The 23,555-nt window shown below is 37.8% G+C and overlaps 2 protein-coding genes across 4 annotated transcripts in view; both read right to left on the bottom strand.

The window, feature by feature from the left end:
• LOC133524830 (uncharacterized) overlaps window positions 1–23,555 on the bottom strand; it is a 467,029-nt gene that overhangs the window by 84,641 nt on the left and 358,833 nt on the right. The window lies entirely within an intron of this gene.
• LOC133524829 (uncharacterized) lies at window positions 4,397–7,869 on the bottom strand. The gene is made up of 2 exons (XM_061860980.1): window positions 6,969–7,869; window positions 4,397–6,452 (listed from the first exon to the last, which is right to left on the bottom strand). Exons 1-2 carry the CDS (start codon window positions 7,285–7,287, stop codon window positions 4,900–4,902), a joined length of 1,872 nt encoding a protein of 623 aa, XP_061716964.1. The 5' UTR covers window positions 7,288–7,869; the 3' UTR covers window positions 4,397–4,899.

Here is a 23,555-nt window from a genome sequence, read left to right as displayed (position 1 = left end):
GCAACGTCAACATTCGTGCTTTCCAAAAATGGTTCACGATGACGCGCCGCACACGTTAGGCGAGGCGTTTAATTGGTTACGTGTGAGGGGGCAGGTGTGGGAAGCCTCAATCAACAGGGTGTTGTAATAAAAACACAGGTCCCAGGACAAAGATAAGTATTTATTAATTGGAAATAAAAGGCACCTGTAACAATACAGGCACGAGGTTAACACTCTGTTACAAGTATGTAAAACACTTTCGTAGATTACTTAATTATTACATAACTTACAATAAATGTACCTTTCGGATATAGGTAGTCTAGACGTGCGCTGGTTACAAGAGATCGTGCACAATACATATAGCACTAAATATATTTTTATTCAGTCACAATTTAATGTAAAAATATACAATAATCACAGAAGATTTGAATTTTGAAATTAAGAATATGTATGCCAGAATGCTAGAAGTAATAGCATATTTGACAGTGTAACGTTCAGTTATATGCAGCGTTAGAACATGTGATGAATTTTTTAGCCATCTTCTGGACACCGGGGAACATAGGAACGAGTAAGTAAACATAAAATATAGGTACAAACAGATTGAATACATCTTCAAGTCAGTTATTTAAGAGTCATATAAAAGCTCGACCGTGTGTCCCTGTTTCAGGTACTAATGTGACATATTTCTGCATCATGCAGCCGTAGTTGCATTAACGAGGTACTGCGCTTGCGAAATGCACCGCGGCCCACGTTAACTTGGAAATATGTTTGTTGTAAAATATTTAATGACATAGCATACTTATGCAAAAAGCTGTGGTAGAGATGTTATTTAGAGTTCATAGAGGCTTAAAGCTTCGAGTCTTAAAGGCTTGAGTCGTAAAGGCTCAAATAGGGTCTCTATTGTTTCCCGTACAGTTTTAAGTCATAATGTATCTATTTGTCCGCATTTTCGTTAGTCATAATTTGCTTTTTCTCAGAAACGCGTAACTTTTCAGGTTATTTCCATAAAACAAACCTATCCTAACCTATTTATTTATTTAATCTTTATTGCACAATACATGAAGGTACAAATGGCGGACTTAATGCCTTAAGGCATTCTCTACCAGTCAACCAATGGGTTAAACCAGAAAGATTAAGTAGGTGCAGTGTCTTTTCAAGTAAATGAATTTGTAACCGAGACTATATATGAATATAAACTATAATATATTGATAACCTTACACATATACTTAATACAAATAAACATACATATATTAATACATACATAATTATACCAAGTGTGAATCATTAAGTTGATGAAGACGAACCTATCTATAGGATCTTACGAAAATCCTGAGATGTTAACGGTTTCAGAATTATGACTAATGATAATCTGACTAACATTAGATCATACATTATGACTTGCAATAATTATGTCTGAGAGGGGATCTGGCTCAAATACCTTTAATATTGAAAGCATTCAATACTTATTTTTAAGTATAGGTATACGCTCATATCAATAGCAACCAACGGTCATATTTGCTCAAAACTGTGACAATTATTGAACCTAATTTTTACAAACTTTAATATCGAGGTTGGACAAATATTACGGAAAAAAATTGTGTAAAAATTTTTGAGCATCAGATAAGGTAATTTAAATTATAACATGTTTCTAGACTAAAATATATGCCAAAATCTGACACAATTCTTATATACCTACATTCAAATCCATTATTAGTTGTCAAAATTATTTCGTATAGATGTTATAGATTCGATACCACTTACTCTTAATAAAAGTAATAAAGCAAATTGTGTTTTGTTTAATAAATAAAATCCATTTATACTAAAAATTCAAAATGTAAAAGATCTCACGTGAGCTTATGATCGAGACAAATTTCACAACATCTCACCAAGGGAGTGGAGAGAGGTCAAAAATTCCTTACAAAGCCCTCATGTAATATAACTAATTGACGCCCCCTTGTCATTTTACAATCTAAATCCCCTAATACGGCGTAAAGTCATTTATAAACACCAAAATGATTTCACTTATTAATTATTAAACAGCCTATTAACAGCTTAAGGTTAATTAGAAACGCAAATAAACCAGACGTTACTTAATCCACTTTTCATAAAACATTCACCTGGATAACTTATTTATACCGAAAATGTTATTAAATTATTCTTAAAATCTAATAAACCCAGAAATAAGGCTGGAATTACTACAATAGCGAGGTCACGCGAAAGGGACGGAGTGAACGAACCAGGTAAGTGCAAAATATATAATTTACTTTAAGTAATTAATTTTGATAAAATCATACCTTAAACTTCATTTGAAATTAGACCCTTCTTTTGTAAGATATCTATATATATCCTCATATAAATTATTAAACTGCTAAATAGGTTTTTCGTCTTCGTAAATCCCTTAATTGTTGATTTTATCGAAATCTGGACAAATATAAGTAAGTTTGACTTCGATAATCAACCCCCAAGGATACCTTTCACGAACTACCTGAACATTTTGGGAATAAGATGGGGTGGAAGTTACTATAGGAATATTGTACTTCTAACAAGTTCCACTCGGGGAAAGTCGCGTGCAGTGCTAGTCAGCTAAAGTAAGGAGGCTAAGCATGACGTCCTTGGACCCGGGTACGTCCTTAAACTACGTCCAAAAGAGAGGTATGGGCATTGTGAATTTCATCTCGCTTTGTGTGGTAGGGCACAGCCAGTGGATGTCATTCCAGATCTAGAGCAGAGCCCAACTGGGGAAGTACCAACAGAGCTCAACGAGGGGGGGGGGGGGGGGCGGGTTTAGGGTCGGCAACTCGCATGTAACTCCTCTGGAGTTGCAGGCGTACATAGACTACGGAGACTGCTTACCATCAGGCGGGCCGTATGCTTGTTTGCCACCGACGTAGTATAGAAAAAAAATGAATAATTTCGTACACTTATCCGCCTGTTCCTTAATTATATTGCTGTCCCGCCCATGATGCCGGCGATCAATGACACTGTGCGAGCGAGACAGCAGTATACTTCCATAATTATAGAGATAGGTACAGGTGAGTCAATGTACAAAATTCTTCGTGACTAGCGTCCTTGCTTAAATAAAAAACTAGCCCTAGCTTCTTTAGTTCATGACCAGTATTTGCGAGATTCTGACTATCTACCTATCTATTTAAATGAGTAAAAACTACCCATAATAGTTTTAGCCTTCCTGGTACTGACATATATGGCCGTCTAATATTAATGTGTATTTACTTAATCGAAACAATATACATATTCTGCCTATATGCCTGCATATAACCTGCTTGTAAAAGATGGACAAGTGTTTTCATATGCAGATGACACGGTTGTAGTGTTTAACGGGAAGTCTTGGGATAGAGTCTACAATAGCGCCGAAATTGGTTTAAGCAAAATAAGTAATTGGCTAAAATGTAATCTCTTAACGCTAAACACATCTAAAACAACTTATACCTGTTTTACAAAAACCATAATTACTCAGCCATCTGATAATCACACTCTAAAAATACATACGTGTGATCTTATTAACACCAACGATTGTAATTGCACGCAAATAGAAAAAGTTAGCTCTACTAAATACCTTGGCATTCTAATTGACCAACGCCTTTCATGGTACTCACATATTGAATACGTAAATAATAGGATTAGGAAACTTAACTGGATTTTTAAAACTCTTCGACATGTAGCTTCAAAGCCATTACTTAATCAACTTTATACTGCTCTAGCCCAATCTGTAATGTGCTACTGTATTACGGTTTGGGGTGGGGCAGCCAAAACGAAATTCCTCGAAGTAGAGAGAGGACAGAGAAGTTTAATTAAGTTAATGTATTTTAAACCTTATAGATATCCAACTGAAGAGCTTTACAAATTTTCCGAACTACTTTCAATTAGAAAGCTATTTGTCTTGCAATCAATTTTAAAATTACATAAGTCCTTACCATATCCAATCCAAACCAATCTCATAACTATAGGGAGACGTAAGCAAAATGTTGCACCGATACCCCCGACTAAGTCACGATTTGCCAAGATTCAGTATAGTAGAGTCTCAGCTCATCTGTATAATAGAATTAATAATAAAATTGATATCTATCCTTTGCAGTTATTTAAATGTAAAAAAGTTGTGACAGAATGGTTAAAATTACAAAGCTATGATGAAGTGGAGACTCTCATATTATAATATACATAACAAATAGAGAATAGGCCAACTAGCATATACATACATAACATATACACACACACATACACGCACACGCACACGCACACACACACGCACGCACACGCACACACACGCACACACACACACAGTTTAGGAAATTTGTATCACATTAGATTAAAATTTACTCAAAGTTAAATGTATTAGTAAAATTAAAATTAAATGTATTGATATTATAAATATCAAGATTGTTATATTTGGCTAAAAAAAGTATCAGTTGTCATAATGCCATTCAAAGCCAGAGGTAAGCTTATGAATTTTATCAACTCTGTTACCTACGTACATGTTACGCTATACCGGCAATGTTTTTAACCAAGCTAGCAAAATCATGGAGTCACAGTAAAGATGAGTACTCACTGTGTATTTTAAGAAAAGAGCAGTATACACCTTCCGAGCTAGAATAGCAAGTAGCAGGGCATTTATTCTTGGAATTGATGCGCGATTTTGAGCACAAAAGATTCACCGAAACCTTGTTGTCAGCATCAATTACACGTAAGTACAAACAACACCCGTGAGCAGCATTAGAAGCATCAGAAAATCCCACTAATTCTAACGATTGCACTCCTTGAACATTGATATTTCTAGCTATCGAGATGCATGACATTTGAACTAAACTATTTGCAAGGTAAACCCATTTTTTATTAACACCTTGGGGTAAAAACTCATCCCATTTTAACGATTCAAACCAAACCTGCTGCATCAATATCTTTGCCTACATTAACACAAGGCCACACAATCCTAAAGGATCAAAAAATTTTCTTATAAAACTAAGCATCTGACGCTTCGTATACTTTTCTTGCGTCGTTTTACTGGAGCTAATTACAGGGTGGTGTGGCAGAAACATGACATTACCAGCACCTAAATCATAATTAGACATGTCAAAATATTTGGCATGACCTTGCTCAATATAATCATGTATGAACTTTTTATATTTTTGACTCAACTCTAAATCCCGCGAAAACCGCTTTTCTAAATTGAAAAATCGTTGCAAGGCGCTACTGAAAGAATCACCTAAATCTAACTTATCCAACTCAACCTTCACAGGCAAGGCTACTGTGAATCTTTCATCTTCTAATTGGACAGACTCTTGAAAAATCTGTTCAGCCTGCTCAGCCTCTGTACCTGTTTCCTTAATGATATCAGGTACCTTTTCACACTTCCAAAATTTAGACATTATATCAACAATGTTTTCAGAAGGTTGAGAATCATTTGACAGCAAACAAACCTCACCTTGTTTGACACATGAGAAGGGTGGTTGTAAATCATCCTCCACTACATTAAAATCAAAAGGATTACCTTTAGATGTAACACAATAGTTACTTATCGACTTCTTGCCTGCAGGGAAGGGCAGCCTCCCGCCTACTATATGACCAAATCTTGTCTTCACCAAATACGGACCCACAGGTGTCAGCTGTCGGCACACATACTGGAACGCCAGGAAAAAGACGTCGGCTCCTAATAATAGTGAATTCTCACTTGATTCATTGAACTTCTCATCAGCCAACTGAGCATAAGATGGAATATTGAACTGAGAAGTGTCAAATGTTTGCTGCGGAAGGGCACAAGTAATCTTCCCAGTCACACAGCATGACACATTGACTTTAAAGTCACCTACAGTAGAAAAAACAACTAAATCCGCTTTTTGTGCAATATTATTATCTCTTTCACACACACCAGTCACTACCTCATCAGAATTATATGTACAAATGCCTACTTCCTTGATCAGCTTCTCACTAACAAAATGTACCTGTGAGCATGAGTCTAGAAGAGCTCTAGCACGAATAAATGTACCATCTTTTTTCTTCAAATTCACAATTATTGTCGGAAGCAATACACTTGCATTCCTAGGTCTAGCAGACAAACTCACATTTATGGATGAGTCGGTAGGCAGACAACAATCATCAGACTTAGAATTATTATTTACATTCTGAGAGGGTTCATCAGTCAAGGAAACATTAGTTACCTTACCTTTATTTGTCGAATGCAACAGAGTATTGTGTAATTCATGACATGTTGCACATTTTAATCTCAACAAACACCTACCTCGATGACCATTGAGACACAATTTACACAAATTGTTTGTATCCACAAACTCACATCGCTCCTTATAAGAGAGCAACTTAAACTTGGCACATTGATATATTTTATGAGAATCTTGGCAATACTTACATGAAACTCCAGTAACAGCTGCTGCACTCACAGCAGATCTCACCGGCTTCTTAGGCTCCTCTGTTGTTGTGGCTTCCAATGCGATTGCTCTTTTTTCTAGGAAGGTAAGGAATTCACATAATTTAGGAACCTCTTTCAAATCACGCTCAAGATGAAATCCACGATAAGTGTAAGAATCAATCTTCCTAGCCAAAATATTGACTAATATAGTATCCCAGAACTCAACTTTTTCATTCAAGTTTTTTAACGCTGCAAGATGCATATTTAAAGTTGACACTATTGAGCGCAGCCCAGAAGCTGTACATTTTGTTAAAACTGGCATGTCAAGAATACTATTTACATGAAAGTTAACAATTTTTGGTATATTGTTGTACCTATCATCAAGAAGTTTCAAAGCGACCTCATAGTTTTCTTCAGTAAGCATTAAATGCTTTATTAAGTCTAATGCCCCACCTGCCAAAAATGACCTTAAATAGTAAAATTTTTCGCAGTAACTTAATTTTGTATCCATATGGATGACTGCCTTAAACATATACATGAATGGATGATAGTCCATCACATTCTCCCCATCAAAACTTTTAATATGAATGGAAGGAAGTTTTTTAAACTTACCTGATTCTAGCTCGGAAGATGCAGTGCCATGGCTAATAGTCTGTGTCACAGGTTTTAAACGCGTATTAATCATCGCTAGGCATAAATCATACTTAGTCTCGTATGCTTCGTAAGATTCGCTATCGTCTGGCTCTGTAGCTAAGATAGCTCGATTACAAGACTCGTAGTCGCCGAAGGCCTTAATTAATCTCTCTTTTTTTTGAGTGAGCACTTCAATTGATGATGTTGAAAAATCATCCGAGGTGCAAAATGTTTCAATGCGACTGATGGCGCCTTTGAAGTAGCCACGATTGGCTTTTAGTTCTTTCAACTGAGCCATTTTGCACCTATATATATTTACAAATTTGTATAAAGCACTCGTACTACAATCTTCCAGCTTATCCAACTATGAACTTAACAAAATTTACACAATTTACATGTTAAACGCCCGCCTATGAAACGCCGCGAAAAATTTCAATCACAAACAAAACCATGCGCCGCTGACAGTTCTGACGGTTGAGGACGGCAGCGGTCGTTGCCCCGCTCACGTTCGGATACTCGCAGCGCGTTGAAGACCGTAGCGCAGCAAGTTCGGCACCGCAGGTCGCCCTACCGCGACGGGGAACAAAATGTACTCGAACCGCGTACTCCGTGTGACACCGCAAGAACTGATTCTTCTTTGGACATCATATTCGATTGTACATTTTATTTTAGTACTTACTAGCGCAAATTTCAAGTGATATTTCTTCGGAACGATAATTGTAATTTTAGCGAAATGACGAATTACGAAAATCTTGAAAATTGTTTAAACTTGTAACTTCAAATATTTGCAAATTGCAATTTTCTTTTAACTTTTCAGCTTCTAACTTACGACGAATATCGTATTTCTTCTTTACAACTCACGTAACTTCTTTAACTGTATTTTCCTTCTGCAACTCACTGTATCTCCATCCAACTCCACAATCTTCTCATAAATCTTAGGACCAATTTTCGGTCATAGTTCAATCTTCAACCTTGGACCAATTTTCGAAGGACCAATTTTATGTGCGAGACAATATGAATAGAAGGGGTCCTGGTCCTGACCGTGTCTCCACATTAAAACAACTCACTTTAATTCTTCATCATTTTATTTTAACTCCACCAAAACTAGAACATTTTTATTTCATTGACAAGTCCAAAATCTTCTCCTGTTCGTCTTCCTTTGTTTCCATAGACTTATAGACAATAGAGTAAAAAAAACTTAAAGAGTTTCAATATAAAATTGTGTTCGGTTATGAACAATATTTGTTCTTCTTTTTACTCAGCAAAACTGCTTGTTGTTTATATTATTTGTTAATTCAATTCTACACGTGTTGTTATGGAAGAGCGGGGTCTTCTGTCACAGGTATTTTATACTTACTAGAAGACTCCAACCTTTACAATTGAACCCTGTATCATTAACAAATAAAACATTTTCATTTTCATTTTTTCATTTTCATTCTGTGTTCAAATTGTTCAAAACACAGAAATATCACGTGTCAAATAATATTATTTCTTAGTTACGGCATTTCAGCAGCAGAGGAATAACGGCACGGCGGCTTCAGTAAGGCATTTACCCCATTCTGCTTTTTACCGCAGGTAAGTTATGAATTAGTAATGAGCTCCTTTACCGTTTAAAGGGAAGGTTTGGCCAAGGGAATAGCTAGGGACGTTATTTATAATGAAAATACGAAGCTACCTATTTAGTATGGTAACTATGTTTCATCAATGAGGTTTATTAAAATAACTAAGTAGTTAAGGGGAAAGATAACTCAGTGACTCAAAAAGGATCTTGGCCTCTGACACAAGAGAGCGCCACTCTGTCCTATTCTTCGTCACTTCACGTCAGTTGGGTATTCCGAGAGCGGACAGGTCCTTTAGAGCTTCGTCTCACCAGCGGTATCTGGGACGCCCAGACGTACGTTTTCCACCAGGGTGCCAGACAGACATACGCTCTTCTCACAGCACGATCCTCTTCCATCCTCTCCAGGTGTGCGAGCCAGCGGAGTCGTGTGGCTTTGATCTCGCCAATTATAATGGGCACCGCAATCAATTCCTCTAGCTCCCCATTCATCCTACGCCTACTATATATACTAATACAGACTGATTTGTGAGACGTGAGCAGGACCATATTTAGGTAAAACACACTTTTTCCTGCACTGAAAAAAATAGATAGCCGAACTGGTTTTGTAACTTTACTAAATAACTAAACTACGGTTATAAGAAAATAAACTTTGCATAAATTTACAAATTTGTAGTGTATACCCAGTACCTGAACACTGATAGCCAAACACGGTTTTGTAACATATAACACATAGTTCGCAAGTCCCAATTTTTGTGTAAACAGTAACCAAAATTTTGTTACAGTTATGCAAACATTTCTTTCAGTGTGTTTTTTTTGGTAAGGACAAATTTTACTATCTACAATAATTTTGTCAAGGATAAGAATATGTTGTTGATGTTGTATTACATGCGCGTTGCCGTTGTTTTTCGCTCCTAATTTTTATAATATACAAATATTCGAAAAAAGTCAAACGAAGTGACATAGCTATGATTAATACACATTAAATTATGTAAAAATATTTTTCCATAATGTCAATATCCAGAGAGGAATATGGGGACTACGTTTGTATGGAGAAGCGGTCGTCTTTCCTCTTAAGACGACAAGCTGGTGAACACAATCCGGGAGCTAAGATGAGGCTCTTAATGAAACCTCCGCTTAACTTAGTCGCTTTGCAAATATAATGCAAGCCAACGAATTCATTATTTTGCATAACAAAACCCTAGCAAGTGAGAAACGACGGGAAAACAATAAACCTCTTAACAATAGGGTTGCTTCTCGAAAAATATTATCACTTTTAACGAAGGACAATTTGGACGGAGAGTAATTAGAGTCATTAAGGTGGACAATGAAAATTATGATTATGTCTGACCACTATAGGTTTGGCTTTAGGGGTTACTGCCGTGGTATTTCCGGAACGATACTTCCTTCAAACCTTCAATAAAAGAGCGTTCTCCCAACTTAAAAGCCGGCCACGTACTTGCAACCTCTCTGGTGTTACATTGACCATTATAGTTCTGACTGTAGAGGTGTCTGCTGCTGTTTTTCCGGGCCGATACCAACCTTCAAACCTTCAAGAAAAGAGCGTTCTACCATCTTAAAATCCGGGAACGTACTTCGCACTGACATATGTGCACATACGTTGCATTTTTGCGACAAAATTATCGCACGGAAAAAAATCATAGTGCGCGCTTGACCTAAGCTAGAATCTTAAGATTTCACACACCGTATTGATTCGTATTTTTTTTTACAATGGTTTCTTCAATTTAGTTTCCATCATACAGTTGGGAATAGTAGGTATATAAGTTTGTAGGCCTAAAGTATAAATAATAGTAATTAAATAAAATATAACCATAAATAATATAATAATTTGTGGCCAAGTTATTTGCATAGTGCGCCTGAAGCGAAATTTTTGAAGGCTTCTTTGATGTCAATTCATTAACAATTTCGAAAATCGACAGCCCTAAGTTATTGCACCCGCCGTCACAACTTGCTAAGGAATAATTAAAATGGGTTTTACTTCAACTTGAGCCCCAGCATCATTTAGAGCACCTATAGTGAAATCATCTATAAAACTATCGATGTTCCAATCGTAAGCTCAATAAGGCTTGGGTACTAGACGAAAATATAAATAATGTGTAGTTATAATATATTGAATACAAAAAAAAACAACCATAACTCAGGAACAAATATTTGTGATAAACACAAATAACCAAGATTCGAACCCCGGACCTCCTGGGCTAGGTCTTCGTAGGCAGGGTCACTAAAGACTAGGCTTAAAGGCCACCGAATAAAGCACGTAATAAATATTTCCGGCTACTTCATACGTCAACACATTCCCAAAAATAATCATTTTCAAAGTAAATACCAAGCGTAGAGGGCAAAAAGGCAAGGTCGTTAATTGTCGACTGTCGGTCGCGATAGCTGGCATAACACAGCGACAGATGACGGGTTATGTTTTCAAGTCGTGCTTGTTTGTAAAACATTTCAACAGCATAGCAAATATTAGATGGTACACTTTGCTAGCACGAGTAGTAATGTCAAGTTCAAAGAAAAATGTTGCTTCCCCAAAAACATTACTTGGGTAAGGAGGTACTCCTTATTCATAAATCTTAACAAACCTCTGTTAAATTGTGTATATTTCTTAGACGACGTCATGCGACGTCAGCTTCGTTGGTGCGGTCACGTTTCACGGATGAACGACCAGCGTGTGGCTAAGCGCATCTTTTATTCTGAGCTTGAGGAGGGCAAGCGGAAACAGGGTGGCCAATTCCTCAGGTACAAAGATGTGCTTAAGCGGCACATGAAAAAGTGTCGTATAGAGCCCTCGCGATGGGAGCAGCAGGCAGCCATACGAATGGAGTGGCGGGCTACTATAAATGCCAAAGTAGCTGATTTCGAAGCTCGTCGGCGCTTAGAGCTGGATGCCAAGCGCGACGATATAAAAGCCAGACCACCCGCGGCTATGCACTATAATTACGCAAATGGTGTGCTCACATGCCCGCAATGTTCGCGAACTTTTGGTAGCAAGATCGGCTACATCAGTCACCTGCGAGCACACCAGAGACAGCAACGGAGTTGATAGCAGTCGCCGTGGCCGAATCGACCGTGGAGTTATTATTTTTCAGAAACGCAAATGTAAAACACCACTGCCACCACTGGAGTGGACTGACCACCTGGAGGGCTTGACCAGTTCTCCTTTAGTCATCATCATCGTCTTCCTAGCGTTTGTCCCGTACTGTGACGGGGTCCGCTTTCCTACTTTTCGCCTTCCACTTCGCTCTATGCTGGACGTCGTTTTCCCTTACCTATAGGCGTTTAAATCTTTGGCGATGACATTGCGCCACCGCTGCCCTGGTTTGCCCCTCCTGTTTGGGCCTGGTATGGTAAAGCTAAGGGCTCTGTTGCTTACGTATTCAGGCGGCCTTCTTTTGACATGCCCAAACCACCTCAGCCGACTTTCTTGGAGCTTATCGGCGACGTCTCTCACTCCGAGGCTACCACAGATGTGTTCGTTTCGAAGCCTAACAAACCTGGAGACGCCTGACAACCTGACATCCACCACAGCATCTTCATTTCTGCCACATGTATGGCTTGGAAATGTTGCTTGGTCACTGGTCATATTTGTCTACCACAATTCTACCACATTTTCATTCGAATATACGAGTAAAGTTCGCAAAGCAAAAATACCATACCTATGAATACCATAATGACATACCTATACCGTAGGTACACTAACCATTTCGGGTCACTATTGATCCCCTATAACGTAATATCTATTTGACCTGCACCTTTGCAATTTGCTAGCCTTGTAATTTCAGTTTACAAAGCGTACCTACTGCCAAGGCTTTCACAATTCTAGATCTTAATCTCAATTTGGCCACCGCTGCAAGTTAAGGTTTGTTGTGAGAGTTTTGAATAAATGAGTCTCGTTCCGGAGTAAGAATAATGGAGTTTGTCGTAACTACTTCATCACACCTAATTCTTTTATTGCGTTAATATGATTTAGCTTTTCCGAGAGCGATTGATAAGGCGTGCAACTTCCAAACCGGACTTAGTTGTTTTGCTGTCGGCGATAATAGTTCATGAAACAAAACTATATAAAGGTCAATTTTGCATGCATATATAACCAGCCTTAAAATACAGCGAATTTAAGTTTTTACTTAAGTCGAGTTCGCTTAAGTAAAAGATTTGCCACATAGGCCCGTATCAAGGTTCCCCCCTCCCTCCCCTTCTCGTCACGCAGGTGCTAGTCGTCGAGTTGCGGAAAATCGCCCGCATTACAATATTTACAATACAAATTGTTGTAATTTTGACAGAGGTGAATAATGTGAATGTATATTTTCATTTGTCATGCTTTGAAAATGGGTCGTTCATGTTCTAAGAAGTGTGCAGAAAATGATAGATTCCTGTTCTAGATAACTGTACTTTCTAAGTATGTTTTTTTTTTCTTTTTTTTTCTGATAAGTACATAAAATTTTTGTTTTAAATGGTTTAACTCCCCATTCCATAAATAACGAAATTTTTACTTAAAGTACCCTCAACGAATTCTACTGAAGCTTATACTGAGCCACGTTTTTTCCACATGTATTCCACTTTTCTCGCATTTTAAATGAAAAGTAGAGTGTCTAACTCGCGTAAAAGGCACCATTTCAGTCTCGGGCTATTTAAACTACCTCGATAGCAATGGGGGCCTTTCATCCCTTAATTAACAATCTACTATCATCCGTTGAGACCGAACGCTGGAAAAGGTTTGAAACGTCGGGATATAATGTAATGTATTTAATATTTTTTTAAATGTCTGGCTGGCATTTCAGCATTCGAATATTAAACATGAAATTAAATTACAAATAAAACAAGCATACCATTAAAATGTCAAAAATTAAATAAAATATTAATGTTTCGATGTCAATGTTTCCATTGGTAAATAAAGGTAAATAAATATGATTTGATATGTGTTCAAAACGCAATTTTTTAAATGTTATAATAACCACCCATCTTATATTACATACAATATCAAGGTGAATATTTACCTACCGCAGAACATCTTAAGAAAATCCGAATTGTATTTTCTCTGAACAAGCATTCCGGAAGCACCCAATGAAAACTTAGAGATGGCGGACAAAAACCGGCATAATCCAGTTAGGAAATAAATTTGAATTTCAACGAGAACGTCTTTCAACAATTCCTAGCTAGCTCACAATAAGTACTATTCAAGACCTAAGTAGAGTATACATATTTTCAGCAGTAGGTAAGCTACGTAGTAGTGCCAGTCTTTTTTTGAAAGGCACCATGTTATCTCAACTACTCTTATAGGGTATAGACGCATGATCCTAAAATATGGGTAATTTTCGCTGATTTGGCGAGTCGGTGTGATTCGACTACCAGCCTATTTTTGTTTGTTACTGCCAAGTCTGTACTTGTCGTTAATACCTTTTCATTTGAACCTGGCAATATTTTCTCGCGTGAACACCGCAATATGTTGTATAAACAGAGATGGGAGGGGAAGGACCTTTATATCCCGAAAGAGGTCAAGTGCAGGAGTATCCGCTGCTTTACCGGCCATAGTGCAGACAGCTCTTTTTTGCGTGGCGAACACGCGTTTCCAGTCTGCTGCGCGGCCCCATAGTTCCACGCCGTAAGTCAGAAGTGAATGTATTGTGGCAAAGTAGCACCGTCGCACCGCGGGTCTTCCGACCTTTTTACATTCAGGTTCTTACTGTTATTTTTTCGCCACTGTTCTCTAAATCTGTTATCATTGGAAGAGGGATGAAAATTAGTTTAAAGCAGAGCGTCTCGAGAAAATATTATGAGTGGATTTTACTTCACGCTCACTTTACACTTCATTTGTGTCTTCTGCTCTTACATTTAGTCGTATTAAGGACTTCTTAGTGATATAATATTATAAAAGCCTTTTTATGAAATAGATTGCTTTTGTAGAAAAAGTTTAGGTTTAATAAAATTGCACCAGCTGTACCGCCTAGCGTTTTTATTCTACTTCGGTGGCAAACAAGCATACGACCCCCCTAATGGTAAGCAGTCTCCGTAGCCTATGTACGCCTGCAACTCCAGAAGAGCTACATGCGCCTTGCCAACCCTAAAACTCCGCACCTTCGTTGAACTCTGGCAACTTTACTCACCGGCAGGAACACAACACTATGAGTAGGGTCTAGTGTTATTTTGCTGTGGTTTCGGTAAGGTGGAGGTACTTCCCCAGTTGGGCTCTGCTCTAGATCTGGAATGACATCCGCTATGCTGTGCCCTTTACCACACAAAGCCAGATGATATTCACAGCGCCCATATCTCCCTTTTAGACGTAGTTTAAGGCTTTTAAAACTTTCAAATACCTAGCCCATACATTCATGTGGAAAACAGAATTATCCTCATACCTTTATATATTAGCTTAATGCTTATTCACTTCCAATGTTAATAAATTGATCGCAACTGCACTGCATGCAACAGTCGACAGTCGGGTGCAATAATTCCCAATCATCGTAGCATGTGGCACCGGAGCTGTCAGAACAGGCTGTGATCACGGCGCAGTGGGTAGATAATAACAGTACGATCAGTCAGGACCTGATATTGATCGCAACTGCACTGCATGGCGACAGTCGTCAGTCAACAATAATTCACAATCATCGTAGCATGTGGCGCCGGGGCTGTCAGAACAGGCTGTGATCAGGGCGCAGTGCGTAGATACAGTACGATCAGTCAGGATCTGACATTGATCGCAGCTGCACTGTATGGCAGCAGTCGACAGACGACAATAATTCCTAGTCATCGTAGCATGTGGCGCCGGGGCTATCGAACAGGCTGCGATCATGGCGCAGGGGGTAGATAATAACCGCGCGATCAGCCAAGGTCTGAAATTGATCGCAACCTCACTTAGTGTCACATTGTTTAGCTTTTTTAGTCAGGTTTAGGTTTATTATTTGCCACATACATTTAATTTTGTTTGATGATTTTTGCATTTTTGTAAAGAATTGTAATTTTTTCATATGTTATGTAAAGTTTTGCTAATGTTTGGTCTCTAGACGAGATAACATGGATCCGCAAGAATAGTTTGTGCAAACAAGATGTTTTTATGACTCGCGTTAGCTAAAGATTGGTCTTCGGAGGTTTTATTTTAAGGCGTTATTTAGGTATAGATTTATTTTGAAACTTCTCCTAGCTTTTTATTTAGCAAATTATAATTTTCGTTTACGGATTTGTTTGAAGAAATGTAGTTATTCCAGTCTACCATTGCCAGTTCTGATCTAAATTATTTTACATTTTTTTCGTTATATACTCGCTCCATTTGGCGTTTGGCTTCATGTTTAATTAACTATCCCCCGTGGGAGTTGTTTTTAGGGTTCCGAAGCCAAACTGGCAAAAATTTAATCCTTATAGTTTCGTCATGTCCGTCTGTCCGTTCGTTCGTCCAACTGCCCGTATGTTACAGCCATTTTACTTGGAAGCTTTTAGATATGTTTTAATGAAACTTGGAACGTAGATGTATTTTGTGAGTCGCTAATACTTAGTTAGGAAGGAAAAATGTATAAAAATGTATTTTGAAGGGGGGCAGGCACTACCAGCCAGGAGATAAAAAAAAACCATCCGAAATTATTGCTCCGAAAGTCAAAAATATTGTGTCTAAAAGTCAGATAAAAGTACTTGCGTCCCACACTTTTACTGTTCCGTAGTTGAAACAAACAGCGCAGTTGTTAACTCAGTAACAATAAAACGTGTATTGTTCAATGAACTGTCTCCTGTGAGTGGCGTAGTTGACTCTCATTCGGACCAGTTTCCAATATTGATGGTAATATTGAGATTGAATTACGTAAACGTATTGATAGCAATGGACTATTACTACTAATTGTAAAATAAGTGAATATTATTTGTAAATTTGCACATATAGGTACATAATATTGTTTACAAACTAATTGACATATTCATATCCGCAACATAGGTTTCGTCAGGAGGGTTCAACCATAAATCAGCAACAGGCATCGTCGTTACACACAAACAATAAAGCTATCCGCAACAGGCTGCGTCATTTTCCCGTATGTTAAATATTATAATAAAGTCATTTTAAAGGACCGCCCCGAATCGAATCTGGCCCAAAATCCCATGACACTAGCAGCGTTTCCACGCTCTATAGCCAACGAAATCCCCTGCACCAGATACGACCCGGAGCGTGGAGCGTGGAGAGAGAAGTTAATATTTAAATTCGCTGAGAACCCTAAATACCTGCTTCTTGAAAATCTCCATGTCATAGCGCAAGGGAAACACCTCAGAAGGTAGCTCATTCCACAGATTGCACGTTCTGGGCAAAAACAAGCATTGTTTACATTAATTATACTAAAAATGAATTTGTAGGATGGGGCAGAGGTAAAAATTTCAGGAGTAAAAAAGCCCTTTATGCCCAACTCCGAAACAAAAGTCCATTTGGGATCAAAGTGGCCTTAGTATGACTGGTTAGAATTGCGGGGTACATAAGCTAAAAGGTGACATTTGCATTTCGAGCCGATAAGGACAAAAAAGAAAAACAAGGAAAAGGGAAGAATTTTGGAGTTATGAATAAAGGACATTTTTACTCAAGGACCGTTTTAACAACTTCTCATTTCAAATGAACCTTAGTACATATATGGACAGTAAAGTGTCTGCATAAAGTGAAAACATTAAAATTCTTAAGTAGGTAAGTCTAAGTAATGAAAAGAAGAGAGTTTAAGAGGAAATAATAGCTGAGCCGGGCCTTCTTATTTTTGAGAATTTTAGGTAAATATCTCCGGTGCGCTGACGGGGGCGGTCCAAGTGCATAGTTTATCCAAAGTTTATCCAAACATATTATACTTTATATGCACCTATCGTTTCTGGGTATCGAGTCAAGATGCCAATCGTTTAAGCCCCGTAGCGAATGAAATTCTAATGTCTCTGTCTCACTAATATGGAAGAGTGATAGAGAGATATGACCGTGCAGCTAGGCACTCTGATGTCAAATATAGCGCTTTAAACAGCAATGAGTAAATTAAAAAAAAAAACATTTTAAAATGTTTCGTTGAAATTTTGAAATTATTATATCTATTTACAATAAACAATATAATGTTTGAGGAACATTTGCCGTGAGTGCGTAAATAAATCATGTTCATAGTTGAATCAATTGCTATCACAAATATTATACCTCATACGTATTTAGACTCAGAATAGAGTACCTCGCTCATACAAGAGTAAATCTACCGGAAAAACACCGCTCACACACAATAGTTGACTCAAACGAGGAAATAAACGCTCGAAGTATATTTTCCGCAAAACTATTTGCTTTCCTTTGAGACTTAGTTGCTGTTCAGTCATTTTAATTTTTAGTTTAATTTGCCTCGTGCCTTTAATAGTTAATTCTTCGTGAGGTGTATTCATTTATAGGGTTTCGTAGTCACCTAGAAACCTTATAGTTTCGCCATGTCCGTCTGTCCGTCCGTCCGCGGCTTTGCTCCGTGATCGTTAGTGCTAGAAAGCTGCAATTTAGTATGAATACACATAAATCATGTATGGCAACAGAACGGTAAAATAAAAAAGTGGCTGTGACATAATCGGACAGACAGACGGACATGACGAATCTATAAGGATTCCGTTTTTTGCCATTTGGCTACGGAACCTTAAAAACTACAAAAGCTTAAGCTAAGCGTCGCCCATGGACACCTGCATCACCAGAGGAGTAGTGCGTTGTTGGCTTTTGTGTAAGATGCGAGTATGTTTTTTTCTTAAAGGATTGCAGGTAGTGTTGGTAGGAACTCAAGTCTTTTGAGTCTTAATTGAAGAACTTTACTTGTTTTTACGAGACGTAGAGCTTAAATACTTCTGAGTCTTTTTAAGTCCTGAGTCGAGTCTTTTTTTAGCGAAACTTAAAAGGACTCGTGTCTCCGAATAAAGACTCAGTCAACAATTTTATAGGTTTTACCCAAACAACGGTAAAGAAAATAGGCGTTATTGTATGATTTTCGCATTTCGAAGTTATTTGTAATAAAATTACAAGTTTTCCGAAAAGGACTCAAGTCTCTACAAAAGACTCGGGTTTTAATAAGTTGAAAAGAACTCGAGTTTCGTCTTAATTATAAGAGTCTGAAAAACAAAGTCGAGTCTTAAAGCAGAGGACTCAAAGGACTCAAGTTTTAACCAACACTCATTTAAGGTCGTATCGGTGCTGTGCAAGTGATCAATATTAAATCACGTTGAAATTTTTAATTTCAAATAATCCACTTGATCATAAACCGTAATAACATCGTGAGCAAACGGTCAATTCGAGAACAATTTCTAAAGTTCGAATCCCACTCCACTCCGCTCAGAGCTAGTTTAAAATGTTTTTACAAGACATTGAAACAATTTCCTTGTTTTCGTGACCCGGGATAGCTTTTTTTATTGCCTTTTTCTTCGTTCCTACATTTGTTCTCGAGGTAAGGAAAGAGGTCAACGTATCGATTGTTATTTTACTTCGAAATAATTCTAGAAAATGATTAGTACAGATTGATACTACAATTTTGCCACTGCAATGAAACATACACCTGCTTTTTTGTATTTTGACTAATTAGAGTACAGTAGAGAGCGTTTATTCGTAGCAAAATAAAAGAGGAAACTAACTAACTAAACTAATGTGACTCAGCAACCCAAAGAAGGTCCTGGCGTCCGAAACAAGAGAACGCCACTTTTCCCGATCCTGCGCCGCTTCCTGCCAATTATCGGCTTGGGACAATCTTCTTCTTCAACCTAGCATTTTCCCGGCCTAGCAGCACCAGGGTCCGCTTTCCTACTTAATTTTCTCCACTTTGCCCGGTCTACAGCATTCTGGGGTATGAGATAGCCGGAGATAGGTGGAGCAATAGCAAACTATAATTTTCGTGAGTTAACTCTCTTTTTAGCAACTAAGTTTCATCTTCGGTCCAGTCGCTATTTTAGTGTGGTTCAGGGGTTCCCAATCTTTTTCTTTACGCGGCGCGCTCACATGTTTAAAATTTAATCTCGGCGTCCTAACCTAGCTAGGCCAAATAGATAGTGAAATAGTCAAAATAGATAGGTATAGTGAACTGCGAAATTGCATGGAGAAATTATGAGTGAATTCATTGATAAAGTCGCCATGCACTTTTACGGCTAATGAGGAGGATTGTCGCATGATGCTCCTCTTTACTGTCTACGGCGCACCAGGGCGCCGCCGGCCGCCGGTATTGTTTTCTTGATCATCATCAAGTTAGGTAGAACAACACAAAATACATTTGTGTATGTCGCAGTTGGATTGTATAATCCGCCGTATTACATTACCTACGGCTAGCTGTTATCAAAAACAGGGCTGTTTTGAAATGCGGCGGTTCAACGATGCAGGTAAAATTACATTTATACATATGTGTGTGTGTTAAGTTTTCCTCATGCTCAAACTTAAACGCGGGATTTAACTAATTGTGCACAAGCATATTCACTATTCAGTACAATAAATGCTTGTACCACACAATGCCTCACACTGGTGGTATCCCGCCTTTATCCGAGTCTTATTTGTACGTCACTGGTTTTCTAACAAAAACGAGACTTGGAATGGGTTGCGAACCAATATTAACTACGAACGATTGTTCTAGCCTTTTTCTTCTAGTTTTAATCTCAATACACGAGACTGCTGCTATTTTCTATTTATTTACTTACGGACTTTTGCTGCTGGGGTTTTTCACTACGCCCTACACCTTAAGCCAATATTCATCATTCGGTTTGATTCATGGACGTTACCACCAGTGTCGATCTCGTATTAGTTGATGACTTACAGATAAATTTACATTTAATAATTAAACAGGTCTGTCTGTCCACATTTATAAAAGCATTCCTGCGGTGGCAGCATGGTTCCATTTTTATCACTTGTCACTCTGCCCGTCACTTTCGCACTTACATATTTGTTAGAACGTGACAATGGTGACAAATGATAAAGAGCCGACCATCTTAGCCATACTGGACACATTCAATCAGAAGGAAATTACAATGTATTTATTAATTCATTGAAATAACTACTTATGATATGAAAATAACCTATGATTTTTTAGAGGAAAAAACATCTTCGCCAAATGTGTCCATCCATAACCAATTTTCATAATCTTGGGAATACATTGTACCTAGATCTAATTAGAGTCATAAATACACATATAAATTTTAATTTACCTCTAGTTAGCCGGTCGAAACATAAACTAAGTTTAGTTACAAAACAACCACAACTTTATCAACCGCCTCAGATAAGTAGGCATATAATATAACTATCATTGCATAATATCAAGACCCGGGTTAAATTCGCCCCGTCACTTTGACATTCAAAATATCCAGGGGATCCGGCTTCGCTCTGACAGTAGCGGACAGACTAACGGTCTCAAATGAGCTTAGCAACCCATTTGAAGCTCAGCTCGGATCCCGTCCGATTGCACAGCTAAGTTATTCCAATGGGGATGTTGACACACGTTCTTTTAACTTTGTCACACGTTTAACTTTGTAACTGGAATGGAGAAAATAATCAAAGTTTCATAACAAAGTGGAGGTTATAAAAAAATTTAATGATTAAAGGATGTGAAACTACAAAGTTTTCATAATTTAAGCGTTTCATTTATTATACCTGCCATAAACTTGTTCAACAAATCGATCTACAATGAGACAATGACGCTTAGGGCGGATATAGATAGACTCCCACCCCACTGCAATTTGTATGGGAACTGCACGCCAACTGCAACATCGGCTTGCAGTTCCCATACAAGTTTGCAATTGGGTTGCAGTCCGTATGTACCGGCGCTTAAGTAACACTTAAAGATATGTAAATTTCATGAGTGAGAAAAAGGCAGAGTATAAATGAAAAAACATGACCACTTTTGGGCTTCATAACGGCCACTTGAATGTACCTAAGCGGAGTTTAAAATGCGAAAAGCTGTAGGTATTCAGGAGATACGGCGGGCGATTATATCTTGCAATATACTATTACAAAAGCAAATAATTTACGCAATTACATATTATTTCTGAATTCAATATTTCCAATGACACTAATGACATCATTCCGATTGTGGTCGCACTTTTGGTATTTGACAGACTATCTTGTATATTGTTTGTAGATCTTTGGCTCGACATTGCAAACTACGCCAAATATGGATTGAAAATTCAAATATTGTCAATCAAAAAATTGATAATTTGTGGGCGACGGGGTCGATCACCTCCGGCTTCGCGGTCCACGGGCCTCGCGCCTCAAATACGTATAACTCGGACGCAACGTAAATAATTATTCCTTATTTCTTGCGGTACCAGAGGGCCTCACTAAATGTACAGTGAGCTGCAAAATTGCATGGAGAAATTATGAATGAATTCATTGATAAAGTTGCCATGCACTTTTACGGCTGATGGTACCTTGCCCACACCAAATTTTGGTCTTGCTCCACCACTAATAATAAATGACGGAATGAACGTCATAATCACGGCAGTAATGCCGCGGCGAACGTCACTCATTTTATCAAGGAAATTGACAGATACAGCGATGACAACAACAACGCCGACAGTAATGCAGCTACAGTTGACATCCGAACGTTACCTTTATTATTCCTTTATGTATAATTCAATTCAATAGATTTATTAAGACCATGTCCATAGTGTTAGTGTATATTTCTTTTATAAACTAAGCATCTGAGTCCCATATGTACATCATCCCAGTGTTTCCAGTAGGTGCAAGCAGGCGACTTTAACACTAGGCGCAAGAGGCTGTTGGAACTAATACGAAGCAGTCAATGCGCGCCTCCGCGAAACACCTGGACGCGCAGGCCTTTGGCTTGAAGGCCTTTTAAGTATAATTTGTCCACAGTCTGCACGTGTAAAAGATCTGGCATAAAGCTTTAAATATCTTTATTTTGACATAATGCTACTATGTTTAAATGGAGATCACAGCTATCCTGGTGCGACTTATGAAACCTCTTGTAAGCGCTGGGATTAGGCCAAGCCCGAAACCCAGTTTAGAACCCGTGAACGACGACTGTATTTAGGCAAAGTTTGAGAACGGCTGTCTTTTGTTCAAACCTCGGTCTTTGGAATTAGTTGATATGTGGAACTTAATCTTTTGGGGTGTTACTTAAGCAGTGGTTTGTATTGTTAGTGGGATATTAAAACGAATAGGGTAAATCAGAGAGTAATTGCCTAGTGCCAGTGATTACCTACTTAAGAAATACTCGATGCTACAACGAAAAGAAAACTAACGTATTAATAAAACTGTATTTTTTCCGCTACTTATTAGTGGGTATTTTAAAAAGCTTTTGCCTTAATTTTAACATTATGTTTGAACCTATAAACGCAATATCACTTACATTTTTATTCGCGCAATAACTAGGAAAATAATCCTGAATCCAGTGGTTTGTAATTGTGTCAATGGTGATTTGAATGCTACATCCGGCTTCACAGATAGTAATTAAATCTCCAAATTCGCATTATATTTTTTTAATTCTTAATACGGTTACAAAAACAATAAAAAACATATAAGCTGGAGATATAGTCGACTCATTTAATTGGCATAAATAATTATGACTTCTATGAATAAAAACTATATTATTAAGGTGCAGTAAGTTCGTGTTCTTCCAACACTCTCTTCAAAATCATGGTTTTTGTTATTTTAATTTTATGTACGTCGAAATAAATAAAAAAGTAATCAATACGTTTTCTCAAACATGATATTGTCGATTTTTAGAAGTGATTTTCATATTTTTAAGTTTATTGCATAATTTGTTACAAATTTTTAAGTGCATTTCTGACCTATGTTCGTGATTTTTACCTATCGAGCGAAAGACAAAAACTCAGGATTCGAATCGGTACAGGCCCTCGAGATTGTTAATTAAATTTATGGTAACCGTATTGTAATCCAAAAAGCGCTACGCATTTTTGAAATTCGTTTTCTGAACCTACTGCACCTTAACTAGCAGCGACATACAGAAACTATTATACTTTTTACGACAGAGTCCTTATTAAATATCATGCAAACTTTGCATATCGTGCCTGAAAAACTACTTATTAAACCA

Source organism: Cydia pomonella, chromosome 14 (genome assembly GCF_033807575.1).
Source record: "Cydia pomonella isolate Wapato2018A chromosome 14, ilCydPomo1, whole genome shotgun sequence".
In the NCBI taxonomy this organism is placed as follows: domain Eukaryota; kingdom Metazoa; phylum Arthropoda; class Insecta; order Lepidoptera; family Tortricidae; genus Cydia; species Cydia pomonella.
Note: the sequence above shows the minus strand (reverse complement) of the source record. Positions and strands in the feature narration are given on the sequence as shown.

Excerpts from the sequence above, each read along its gene's own strand:
- LOC133524829 (XM_061860980.1), bottom strand. The coding sequence starts at position 7,287 with ATGGCTCAGTTGAAAGAACTAAAAGCCAATCGTGGCTACTTCAAAGGC. Across the intron at positions 6,453-6,968 it reads ATCTTCCGAGCTAGAATCAG|AAAAAAGAGCAATCGCATTG; the intron begins GTAAGTTTAAAA and ends TTACCTTCCTAG.